The sequence below is a fragment of the Girardinichthys multiradiatus genome, chromosome X, assembly GCF_021462225.1.
Source record: "Girardinichthys multiradiatus isolate DD_20200921_A chromosome X, DD_fGirMul_XY1, whole genome shotgun sequence".
Taxonomy (NCBI): domain Eukaryota; kingdom Metazoa; phylum Chordata; class Actinopteri; order Cyprinodontiformes; family Goodeidae; genus Girardinichthys; species Girardinichthys multiradiatus.
The window spans coordinates 35,872,684-35,885,720 of record NC_061817.1 but is presented as its reverse complement, the minus strand read 5'-3'; the positions used below and the strand labels follow the sequence as shown (position 1 = coordinate 35,885,720).

Here is a 13,037-nt window from a genome sequence, read left to right as displayed (position 1 = left end):
CCCCTGAAGTAAGGCCAAAAATTCCTAAACACTAGTGTAATTAGAGATCTGCTGCATTGTTTCTCATGACCTCAACCCTGACAGCCTGCCTTCCTGTCAGAGAGAGTAGACTTAAGTTAGAGCTCAGTTTGGCCTTCTTGGACCGACCAGTGGAAGGATCACAGACATTTTTAAAAAACAAAGCACAGAAACTCAAGAATACTGATTTTTAGTAATATACTAAGTATGATAAAAAAAACAAAGGTCTGTAAGATACATAAGTGCAACAGGTTCTATCCTGAAGACCCCATTATTTAAACTCTTCCTCTGTTGTAAGCCGTCTACAAGAAGGGAAAGAGCAGACCGTACTTCTTGAGGAAGCTTAGGACCTTCGGTGTTTGCTGGGGAAGCAGCATCAGAACCAGGGACTTACAAAAGCTCAACAAGCTGATAAAAAAGGCTGGCTCTGTTCTGGGAACTCCTCTGGAACCTCTGGAGATCATTGTGGAAAGAAGGATTCTTCATAAAATAAAGAACTTTAAGGAGAACCCTGAGCATCCTCTTCATGAGACTGTCCTACAACAACAGAGTGTCTTCAGTCAGAGGCTTCTTCAGATCTGCTGTAAGACGGAGCTACAGGAGATCCTTCCTGCCCACAGCCATCAGCATCTACAACGGTTCTTTGAAGAAACCTTCATAATGAGCTACAACAACATTTAATTTCCCTTTGGAATTAATAAAGTATTTTTCAACTGAACTGAATTGAATCTTCCAGTAAAAGATAATCCAAAACAGGAGAGGAAAGGGTGTGAATGCTGCACAGGTAAAGATGGCAGTGAGGAAAAGTGCTCAGCGTTAAGGTGCCTTTCACATAGCAGGAATGCACTGTGTTCAGCACTGAAATGGATCAGAGCTTCAAATTGAGCCAAGTGTCAGCAGTGCTGATTGGTGTTCAGCCTAACGAAGCCCTTTTACGCAGTTGTGCAACAAAAGAATAACCACAGAAACTGGTCAGGACAACATAAGAGAGCTTTTTCAAAGGGGAACGTTTTTAGCTTCAGTGTCTAGCTCACAACCCTTAGAAGAAACATGAGCTCTCTTTTTAATTTTTATCTAAACTTTGACACATTCTGATAATTAGGAATTACGGTAGTCCAGCCTAAAGTAATCTCTGTATGGACTAGTTTTTTGCATCAGTCTTGGAGTCTTTGGATTTTTAGTAATGTTACGTTTTTGTTTTGTTAGTCTTAGATTTTGTTAATTTTCCAGGACATCTTACAAACAGAGTTTGCTGTTTGCTTTGGGATTTTAACAATTTCAGATGAGTCACTCTTAAGTGGACATGTTACCAGGTTTTGATTTTTAATTTTTTTCCCAGGCTGGGTCGCTCAGCAGAGCAGCTGCTGGGGTCGGAGTCCACTAGGAGAGCACTGAGAGGTGGAGCAGCCGCCTCCAGGCAGGGCAGGCCCAATGCTAGACCTACGGGTCGAGAGGTAAGCTCATCTCTTTCCTGTCAGTGGGCTTCCTCAGAGGGAAGTCAGAGGATCTTTTAGAAATGTGTTACATATTGGTACTGTTTTACAAACCTGTCAGGAGGAATAAGAAGTTTAACTGATGAAGAAAGGCATGGATCAGACTAGCAACCTTTAGCTCTGTGGTTGACCTCTTTAAACACCTTAAAGCCTCATTATTACAAAATCATTAATATCAACGGTGAGCCTTTGCATTATATCTCCAGACAAATATATATTACACCTCCTTGATCTTTTACATTTTGTTACATTACAACCACAAATGTCAATATAATTTATTTATTTGTTTTATGTGACAGAAACATGCTTTTCAAAACGTCTTCGCTTAAAATATGAAAAGTGTCCCATGCCTTTGCAAGTCTCCACCAGCTCTGCTCATCTAGAGGCTGAAAGTTTTCTCCTTTCTTCTGTGCAAAACAGCTCAAGCTCAGTCAGATTGAATGGAGAGCATCTGTAAATATCAATTCAGGTCTTGCCACAGCTTATCAGTTGGACTTTGACTGGACCATTTTAGCTCATGAATATACTTTGATCCATTTTAGTTCTGGCTGCATGTTTAGGGTGGTTCTCCTGCCTGAAGGTGTACCTCCACCTCAGTCTCAAGTCTTCTGCAGCTTCTACCAGGTTTTTCTATCAGGATTGCCGTGGATTTATCTCCATCCATCTTCCATTCATCTCTGACCGGCTTTCCTCTCAATGTTGATGAGAAGCATCCCCACAGCATGATACTGCCACTACCATGTTTTAACTGTGAGGATGGTCTGTTAAGGCTATTTATTCCCCGCCACATGAAACATTTTATTTTATGTAAATCAATAAGTTCAGTTTCGGTCTCATCTGACCACAGCGCCTTCTTCCATGTGTTTGGTGTGGCTTGTGGCAAACTGCTAACAGGACATCTTCATTTTTCTTTCAACAATTACTTTCTTCTCACCACTCTTCCATAAAGGCCAGATTTGTATAGTGCAGCTCCTCCAGAGTCACCATGAGTCTCTTGGCTGTTTCTTTGGTTAATGGTCTCCTTCTGTCAGCACAGGTGGTCAGCCATGTCTTGGTAGGTTTGCAGGTGCCATACTCCGTTCACTTTCAGATGAGGGTTGAGGTTCTCCTGGTGTGTTCCTTGGTCTTCATGGTGATGTTTGTTCCCTAATGTTCTCTAACAAACCTCTGAGGCCAGTAACAGAACAGCTGGATTTTCTACTGAGATTAACTTGCACACAGGTGGACTCTGTTTACTGTTTAGGTGACTTTGTGAAACAGGATTTTGTTTAGAAGTATCAGAGTTAAAAGAGGTAGAATCCAAAAAAAATATATACTTTTTATAGTTGCCTTCTTTGAATTGTGATGGTCTGTCACGTTTAATTCCCACAAAATGCGCTGAGGCTTGTTGTTCCAACATGACACAATGTGAAGAAAGTTCATGGGGTGTTAATGCTTTTTACAAGAAGCTGTAAATGGCCTAATGATCCTCTTCTGGTCTCACTGGGAGTCTCTGCGTTGGTTGTGGAGATTCCAAAGGTTTTCCAGGGTTTTCCTTTTTTTGTGCACAGTGACAATGTTTGCTACATGTTCTGAAGGTTCTTGCATTGGTTATTCTTGCCTCTCATAGCTACCGTAGAGATGTGCTGTTTTGGTTTTGCAACGTCCTGCATATATTAATCACCTCTAGGAATCATGTTATTGTGGATGTTGCAGAACCAGTCTGGCGGGTGGGGAAGTGCTTACAATATTTGTTTAATAACCTGGAGACACATGACAAGACGGGTGCCAGTCGTGTCTGTACAGTTGGTTAGTTTATTTAGCACCAGGACAAGAGAAAGGACAAGGAAAACAAATGAGACATGTTGAATAAGTGGTGTTATTAATGTGCTTTGCTGGCAGACTTGTTGCAGCACATTCACTCCTGATTGGCTCGTGGGGACTTCCTTATGTCATTTTATTGACCTCATGCAAGATTCACAAGGTTTTTCACACTGACTGATGTGTTCAGACTGTGGTTGTTCTTTTTATGTGACTCTGTGAACCATTTGTAAAGCAAATTAATCTTGATGAAGGATTTCCATGCAGTTTGCAGCTGTGCTCCGTGTTAATCATGCAGCCAGGTGTTACGGATCAGATGTGTCACGTTAACTGTGAGGTTCGGATCTGCTCTGACATCACCGAAGGTGCCCATGAGAATCCCACAGACACTGTGTGCTTCAGTCCAACCAGAGAAAGACCTGATTCATGCCGGCACACGTGGTTGTAAAGAGGATGACGAGCGTTTGGCCTTAAACGTATGGAAGAGTGTGATCATGTGTCAGCAAGTGGGGTAGACGGCATGAATCATTTGTTGCTGATTTGTTGTTTGTGAACAAAACAGGTTGTGGTGCCTTGAGGGCATTCGGTCCACCTCCTGGGAGCTGGAAAGGGACATTCTTTGTAACAGCTTTTTTAATAGGGATTCCTCAGAAGTTGAGAAGGACTCGGAGCTTCAGAAGCCCTGAATTTTAAAAACTGTTCACAGAAATGCTGACGAGCTGCACTTCAACATGACCCTCTTTGTTTAGTTTACTGACAAATGCCCAGCAAGCACATCCTCCATTTGCTGTCATGTGATGCACATCTGGCTCTGAATCATAGTCACTGTGTTGTTGGGCTGAGGGCCGCTGATTAAAGAGATGAGTAAACGCTAACAAGTGTCAGTCTGTGTGAGACAGTAGCAACAAAACACAAACTTGAATCATAAACCGTCTATAGGGATGATAATGAAGATCAGAACGCTTCAGTAAATCAGGTTCAGGTTGGTAAATTAAAATTGTATGCTGACCTAAGTTATAGATAGGTGGCGGGGGGCACTCACACTGCACAACTTTCCCAGAAAATAACAGAAACTGATTAATCTTTTTCCAGGTCCTCTTTAATCGTGGGAGCTCTAAATCTGCACTTGGCACTTCTGTTTGTCCAAATGGCCACAGACCACCGACTAAAGCTCATGACCAAAGATTTTCCTTTAGGATGAAAGATTTAGCCTTCGATAGCTGGTAATAGCACGGTTTGAACCTAGCTCAAAATGGGAAGGATGAGAAAAACATTCAAGATGCACATCGATGCTGAAGTTCATAACTCAGGAAATGGCTGCTGGCCTGTCTATATCTAGAGTCAGACCAATAATTATTAAATTAAGCAATGAGCTCTTTAATGTATAACTCTGACATTTTCTTTTGTTATTCTACATTTGACATGACTTAATTATCATAAAGAAGCAGAACACACATGAATAACATATTTTTAAATGTAAAACATTTTACAATCGCAAAAAACAGTAAAATATGTTGTCTAATGCTTCTAAAGGGGTTTGTGTTGATATTTTCAGTTAATCTAAACAAGCAAAGTGTTTAAATAAGTAAAAGTAGCATCATATTTTTTTCTGTCTCACACAAACCACAGTAATATCTAGTTGATCTATTTATATGTCTTGTATCTGGCCTTTTACTTTTGTTCTTGCTTAATAAGATTAACTAGTGTATGTTAACATCTGCTGCAAATCTGAGTATGGTACATTAACTATATTAATGTACATACATAAATCAATGTAATAATTTATTAAAAAATCAGTCTGAAGGATAAATTCTTTCCTGCCCATTGATTGAGCTCATTTAAAGAAGAATCAGGAACTGTTATGTGATAATATGTTTCTCAGTAATACATGTGTTTGGGATCAACACCAGAATAATCACACTTCAATTAAAAATCAGTGGGAACTGTCAATTGAACCAAAAATTAAAATTAGAAACAGAAACGTATCTGTTAATTAGCAGTGAAAGAAACAAACACATAGAAAAACAAATGTGCCACACTAACTCTGCTATGCTGCTTCTACTAAAAATGGGAACATCATGACTAGAAACAGTTAACGTTCAAAATACGAAATAAACTGATTTATCAAGAGTTTAGGCTCTCGAGTTAAAAGAAAAGCTCAGCAGCCTGATATTTGACACTGTATCTACAGGAAGATGAATTTAATGTTTCTGAACCATCTTTGATCGGTTTTCTTTTAACATCAGAACCGCTACGATGTAACAGTAAAAAAAAAGTGACTTCTGTGGTCCGAAATCCTACTATTGGCTACTACACCGAACTGACTGGAATGTTCCCGTCGAAAGGTTGCTCAGACTGGAAGGCTGTTGGATTTTTTGGTGGTTCCTTATTCTAAAATCAGAATAAACTTTCATTATTTTTGTTCATGAAAGTTAGGAAATGATAAAGACACAAAACAACACAAATGTTAGAGGAAAACAAAAATTACACAAACATGGCAAAGCGTATGATGCAACCAAAAACATTTATCACAACCAAATCCAACCGGCTGATCAGCTCTCACCTCTGGGAGAGGAGACATCAGGAGGCTCTTATTAGCCAATCACAGGCAGACTTGGGATAACATGCAGGGAATTCATATTAAAAAGCCAAGGCAAAAACGTTTTCTTGATCGCATGTGCATTACATTAGCTTGTTAAAGACTGTGTGATAGTGGAGGGCTGTTTCTCTTCCAGAGGGGTTGAAAACCTTGTTTTGCCTAGCTTCATGGATTCTTTGAAATACCAGGACATTTCAAATAAAAATCTGGTGGCCTCTCCCAGAAAACTAAAAATGGGTTTTCAGCAGGATAATAGCTTCAAAATAACACATATTTTTCTTTTAGATGTCTGTGTTAATTCTTATGAATGTAAAAAAGTGAAGAAATTTAACATTTTTGAAGATTTTATGAAAAACGAAATTAGAAACTCTCCACAGCCTAATTTGACCAGCAACAAATGAACTAGGGTTATCAGAGCAGCTAGTAATCTTCCAGCAGACACGCTGACTCATTCCCATCGGAACATTTGAGCCTACATCTTGATTTCATGTCTTTGGGTGCGTTTGTTTTGGTAGCCAGGAGAAGACCAAAGGCATCTGTCCAGAGTTCATTCAGGAGATTCCCAGAACAGCCTGTTCCCCCCTTCCTCCCCTCAGCTTTAGGAAACTTCTTCACCGAACAGAATACAGCTTCTGTCAGTAGTGTTCAGCGATTGTTTGAAAGGAAGAAAAAAATTGGTTCACACTGCAGTCAGACGGCTGTATTCCTCTGCGTGTCCTTGGATAGTTTTCACCGTAAATGCCAGAAAAAGGACAAAGGACGTTCTGTATTGATTAAACTGGTCATTTCCCCTTTAAAGAGGTTATATAACTGAAAAGAGTGATTCTTTGAACAGCAGAGGCTGGAGTAACAATATGGACCGAAACTTGTGCCATTGGAAACTGAATTGAGTTGCTCAGACTGAATCTGTATTTGCACAGACTTTGAAATTTGTAATTAAATGCATTGGTTTGAAAATACATTTTTCATGCATTTCACAGATCATCTATGTGGAGTCCACTTGAGATGTAAGCTGGAGTTTAAAATATCCTGTTGGGCTCCCTGCTGTGGGGATTAATCCCCACAGCTGACGTTTCTGCCAAGCATCTGCTGGTTACTTATACACCAACGCCATCTTGACGGCATTAGGCAATTTTCGCTATGGGAACCAGAACGTCTTTTTTTCCTGGAACATATTTTACCTGAACATATTTTACCCTTTAGTGTGATTGTTTCCACTGTGGGGTCCAAAACAGGCCCATGATGCCCACAGATGCTTAGCATTGCAGCAGAGCTGATCCAGGTCTCGATCTGGCAGAATTAAGAGCTGAAATCTTTCACAATAAAGCTGTAACTGGTAATGATTCTGTCATGACGATCACACTTTGTAAGTAATATAAAGTCGCTACAAACTGCATGGAAACTGAAGCAAAACAATTTCTCCAACACAGAGTTCCATGTTCTGTCACTTGTAAGGTGAGCAAGATGAGAAGGTTCCGGTCGGGATTAAAACCCGCTATTTTAGCCATTTACATGAAAACCTTTTACGGCGATTACACTATGAAACTGTAGCATAATCCCTTCAAAATCAGAGGAAGTTTGTGTCGGTCAGAGATATTTAATAAATAATCCCTGAGCAGTGTGTTCTATAGGAGCATCAAACACACACATTTCCTAAAAATGGGGTTCAGGTTGGATTTATTTATCTCAGATCATTACCCATTCAGAAACCCAAATGTTACTTTGAATGAGGTGTTTACTCCTTCTTTTGCCTCAGATTTCTTTAAATGGATGATGTTTTAAAAGCCATTAGAGTTTAACAGAAAATGTAAGCTTTAGAAAGGAAATTATACCAACTCCATTTCCACAGTGGCAATTAGTTTTTACTCTGGTTATTCCTGCGCTGAGAACGCACTCTTTATCTCGATGAGAACTTCCTTTTCATTTTTGCTGCTGAATTGTGTCGTTTTTACCCTCCATGCAGAAACTGCTGTCGACCGGAGACGGGAGCTTGCTTAATGTTCCTCCTCCTCAGAGAAGAGCAAAGTCTCTGGACCGCCGGACATCAGACACGGCCATGACGGTAAGGTGCTGAACAAATTTCATAATAGAGTTTCTGTCTCTGCAAGGGAAGAAGTGTAAGAGTCGGCCATGGTGGCTGGTCTGGGTGAAGTTTATCTAATGTGTTCTCACATTTAGACCGCCAGAAACCTTAATCAGCACGCCATCATTCCCCCCCTCCCATCGACTATAACCAAGGTCATTTTGCCCAATGTTCTATCCTCTACAAACCAGTTATTTGTTAATTAGACCTGTTGTTTTGCCTCGTTGTGATGCTTTTAGAAATGAGTGTTTTCTTGTTTTTGTTAAGGAATCAAACAGAAAAACAACCACAAATCCCAGTTTACCCACATGAATGCTTCTGAAACTAAATGATATAAACCTCAGTTATAACTGCACTCAACTGGGCCTCCTTATCCACACACAGATATTTCCATTGGAGCCATTTTCTGTGTAAATTAGTACTTTAATTAGTACTGATGACCACCTGGAAATTGATCAGAAACGATGAAAGTATTGTCAAAGTTGGTTACAACTGACTTTTAAAAATAAATGTATCATAAAACACAGAACAACTACATGCATTGTGTTTGACCAGCTCACTTTAGCCATAAAACATCCTAGTTGTCAGTTTTATTTCCCATAAGCTGAGCAATCACAGCCTGAGCTCCCCATTGGATCGACCAGAACTTCCACCAGCCAAACCTGTAACAACCCAATCTTGTGAGACGTTTTAAACAGCTTTTAAAATTTCAGACAGTCTGAGGACTTCAATTGTTGCTTTCAGTGCTTGGGGATTTCATTGTCGCGTGTTGTTTTATCCGCTGCATTCAGACTAGTCTGAAGAATGAGATTGTTGATCTCGATGAGGCACCAATGAAGGTTCCAATGAAAAATCAACATTCAGGGTTTACAAAGGTACAAAACAAACACGTACTAAACAAACCATAAAGTTCCTCTTAAATGAAGTAGAAGGAGACCGTCACAGACACAAGGAGGGAGCAGAGAGGAGAAAATTGGGTCCAAAAGAGCATGAATGTAAAACAAAAAGTGGCTTCTTTTATCCCTTAAAAGCAAATCCTGCTGGTTTTAATGATTAAAATCATGGAGGAAGTTAACGAGGTGCTTAGTTTTACATTGTTGGGATGATGGAAAGCCTGCTGGGAATGATGAAAATCTGTAATCTTTGCTACAAAATAAACGTAAAACAGAATAACTTATGTGAAACTACAATAATTAGTTAGGACACATTTAGAGATGTATCAATTGGGCTGCATGGCATATGGAAAACATGCTATCATGTTGGTAAATGTCATGCTGACAATATGACTTCCGATTTAATAAATAAATATTTTTAAAACAGTGTAATTGCATTTCTACTTTGGGTTCATTCCAGACCTGGAGGCCAGAGAATGAGTTTTTCCAGCTGCAGGAAAAAAGAAAATATTCATTATATTCATCTCAACAACAGGGTTTTCTTAAAAAGGTTGCATCTAGCTACATACATCTTCTGCTTATTAAATAACAGACCAAAGGTGGTTCAGAACAGTTTTTAGTGACTTAACCAGAACATTTTAATGCCCTTAAGACATGTTCTGCCATAAACAGCAACTTTTACTGAATGTTATTAGCTTAGACAGCCTGAACTGTACTTGTATAATTTCCAGTCCAGTTATTGCAGTTCATTGCAATATTGATTCTGCGTGCAGAACCAATCAGATATCAGTGACCGATTTTTGATCCCTGGTTTTTTAGGCTCTTATTATTAGAAAAACAGATTTCAGTTTATTCCAATAATCTGAAAGCTGCAGGTTAAAGCCCTTGACTTTAACTCGCAGCATTGAGAATGTTTTCTTCCTTCCTGCCGTCAGTGTCATTAATTATTTCTATGAGAAGCAGAGGTAATGTCATTAGTATCTTTTACATTCATCATTTGTTCAAACAGAGAACTCGTGTCTTAAAAATCTTCATGCCGGGTCAATTAGGCCCAAATCCAAAAGCGTCCTGTCAGTTGTCCAGATAACTCCTTTTTGTCCCTGACTTGTTCAGGTATACTATGATGGAAACTGCCAAAATAAATGAGGAAGGAGCTAAAGCATCATCACTTGGTGAAGTCACTCTGTTGTAGGAGCCTGAATGAAGAGCTGATATCCCTCTGCAGATGTTTCCTTCCTTGTAAATAGCTTCTAATACCTCGGTTTCCTCTGATTTCTTTTTTAAAAACGTCAATGATACAGAAATGTATGCAACGTTGAGTCTTCTTCCAGCACTACCAGCTGAGCATCGCTGTCGTCTGTGGGAACTGGTAGCAATGGTGGATTCACTGAGTGGGAATAAAGATCTGCCTTTTGAGTTTCTGAGCAGCTAAAAATCATCACCAGCTGGTTTATGTTTACTTTTTTTAATGCATCTCTAATTATATTTAAGGCTGAACACTAGGATGAGACTAAAGACAATAAACACTGAATGCCATAATTTGACTTTTTTCTGTTTCCACTTATTTAAAATCCTTTTCTTTGTTACAGCCAGATTTACTGAACTTCAAGAAAGGCTGGATGATGAAGCTGGATGACGACGATGATGAGGTAAATTCAGCCAAAACGTTTATGTTATGCTGAGAAAGATTTCCACATTGATGGAGCTATTTGGATGTCCTTTGCTTCCCTCTAGTGGAAGAAATACTGGTTTGTGCTGTCAACGGCCAGTCTGAGATACTACAAGGACTCGGTAGCCGAGGAAGTATGTTCATGTCAGCGTTAGCAGAACAGAAACGAGCAAAAAATCAATTTTAGTTAAGATTAAAAGGTTTGTCTCTTTGTTTTAGTCTTCAGACCTTGTTGGAGAAATCGACCTAACAAAGTGTTACAGTGTGTCTGAATATGAGGTCCAAAGAAACTACGGCTTCCAGATCCACGTAAGACTCCGCTCTGACGGTTTGTAAACAGCAGAGTCCAAACTGAATCTGCTGCTGCAAAGAAGAAATGTCACCTTTGAATTTTACAGACCCAGAAGGCCACCTACACGCTGTCTGCCATGACTGCAGGAATACGCAGGAACTGGATCCAAGCACTGATGAAGAACGTGCATCCAGCTAACGCTCCAGATGTGGCCAAGTGAGAACCCAACTTTTGCTTACAGTGTTACAGTTTTTGTTGCTGAATGAACCACTTATTGTAAGATGACTAAAACCAACATGATAAACATAGAAAAACAATGTTCATAATATCAGTTATTCTGTTTAGTTTTTTTCTCTGATGTCACAAAGGCTTTGAGTCCAAAGCTGCTATTTTGGTTTAAGCCCTGCTCACCACCTTTATGTTCAATTTTCTCAGTTTACCTGGTCACCACATCGCCCACAGCCCACCTGAGATCATCTCCAAACCAGACGTAACGCAGGACTCTGGTTCCACCGTTCCTGCAATCAAAGACCATCCCTCCAAGCCCAAGACTGTTATGGAAAGATGGCATGAAGGTCACAGTAAAACCTTTGACTGGTCTGAGTTAAACTCTGAGAACCAGCTGACGGTGGACGTAGATCGACTCGGGAACAGAGCTCGGTGCTTTTTGGAGCTGGGTGATCTAGAGAGACGGAGGAGGCGGGAGGAGAGGAGGCGGAGGTACGAGAGCTTACTGGGTTTCTCTCTGGGGAGAGCTGAGACATGGAAAACTGAGGACGGGACAGTGCAAGCTCTGAGTCCAAAATCTCAGCAAAGAACGGCAGAGAAGATAGCAGAGTGCTGGAGGCAGGTGGAGAAGGCCACGTTGAGACCAGAGAGGAAGGTCGTGCTATCTGCTGAGGTCAGAGATACTCTGGAGGTGGAGAAGCTGCTGCAGGGCTGCAGGAAGGTGGTACGTTTATGGTATAAACTGTATTGTGGTGCTTCAGTCTGTTCTTTCTCATGTTTGATTCAGCTTTACTGATCTCCAGTGTTCCAGCAGGAAGAAACGCTCTGAACCTGAGCTACTGTTTTCACACATTAATGAAACCTGACATGCTGTTAATTTTCTGCCTGTTTGAGGGTGAAAAGGCAGCTTGGACCTGCTCTACCTCACTAGAATATTAGACATTGTATTTCTGCTGTTCTGTCTGACTATTCCTTCCTTTTTGCTGGATCTTGACTTTTTTCGTTTCTGTTGTTGGAGGTCGATGATCTGAAGGCCCAGCTGGCGGATTCGGAGCGTCGCAGACTCCAACTGGAAGCTCAGCTCAGCGCTGAGCTGAGCTTCTGTCCGGAGCAGGTCTGTAAATACACTACCTTGCCATCAACTCTGACCAGCTTATCTGCCCTGGCATAGAAAAGCATCCACACAGCATGATTCTGCCACCACCATGTTTTACAGATCTGAGTGGAACAACTTTTTCAATATATTTGCTCTGTTCTTGCACAGCTTGTGGCAAACTGGAGTTATGTTGGTATTTTGTTTTTTGACTTTCTTCAATTTTTAATAAAGGCCAAATTTGGTCTTTATTAAAAAGTGAACTGGACATTTATTGGCAGGTCTGCACTTGGTCCATCTTCTCTCCAAGTTCAGATGATGGATTGAAAACAGCTCTGTGAGATGTTCAAAGCTTGATATTGTTTCAGAACCTAATCCTGCTTTAGGCTGAACCAGAACTTTCTCCCTGACCTGTCTGCTGTGTTCTTTGGTCTTCATTATGCTGGTTGTTTAGTAATGTTCTCTAATGACCCTCTGAGGCCATAAATGGAGGACCTGAATTAATTCAGACATTTAATTAATCACAGGTGAATTCTATTCAATAATTAGCTTGCACTGCATTAGCTTGCATCCTTAAATAAAACTGCATTTTATTTAAGGATATTAGAGTAAAGGGGGTAAATATAAATATACACAACACTTTTCATATTTTTATTTTTTTTCAATGTAACAAATCATGTATTAATTTTCTTCTACTTTATAATTATGCTCTACTTTTCGTTGGTCTATTGAATAAAATCCCAGTCAAATACATAGTTTATGGCTTTAATGTGAACAAATAAAGAAAGGTTTAATGGATGTGAATAATTCACATCCAGATTGAATCAGCTGATGTTAAATTCTCCTGCAGATTGATGTAAACAGCTCTG

At 40.0% G+C, this 13,037-nt stretch overlaps 1 protein-coding gene across 1 annotated transcript in view; it reads left to right on the top strand.

The window, feature by feature from the left end:
* Positions 1-13,037, top strand: part of LOC124862581 (myosin phosphatase Rho-interacting protein-like) — a 37,561-nt gene that overhangs the window by 15,859 nt on the left and 8,665 nt on the right. The window contains exons 8-15 of the mRNA XM_047356570.1: positions 1,358-1,472; positions 7,874-7,972; positions 10,476-10,535; positions 10,621-10,689; positions 10,775-10,864; positions 10,954-11,063; positions 11,283-11,799; positions 12,094-12,189. Coding sequence (XP_047212526.1) covers positions 1,358-1,472; positions 7,874-7,972; positions 10,476-10,535; positions 10,621-10,689; positions 10,775-10,864; positions 10,954-11,063; positions 11,283-11,799; positions 12,094-12,189 — 1,156 coding nt within the window. The remainder of the gene's footprint in view (positions 1-1,357; positions 1,473-7,873; positions 7,973-10,475; positions 10,536-10,620; positions 10,690-10,774; positions 10,865-10,953; positions 11,064-11,282; positions 11,800-12,093; positions 12,190-13,037) is intronic.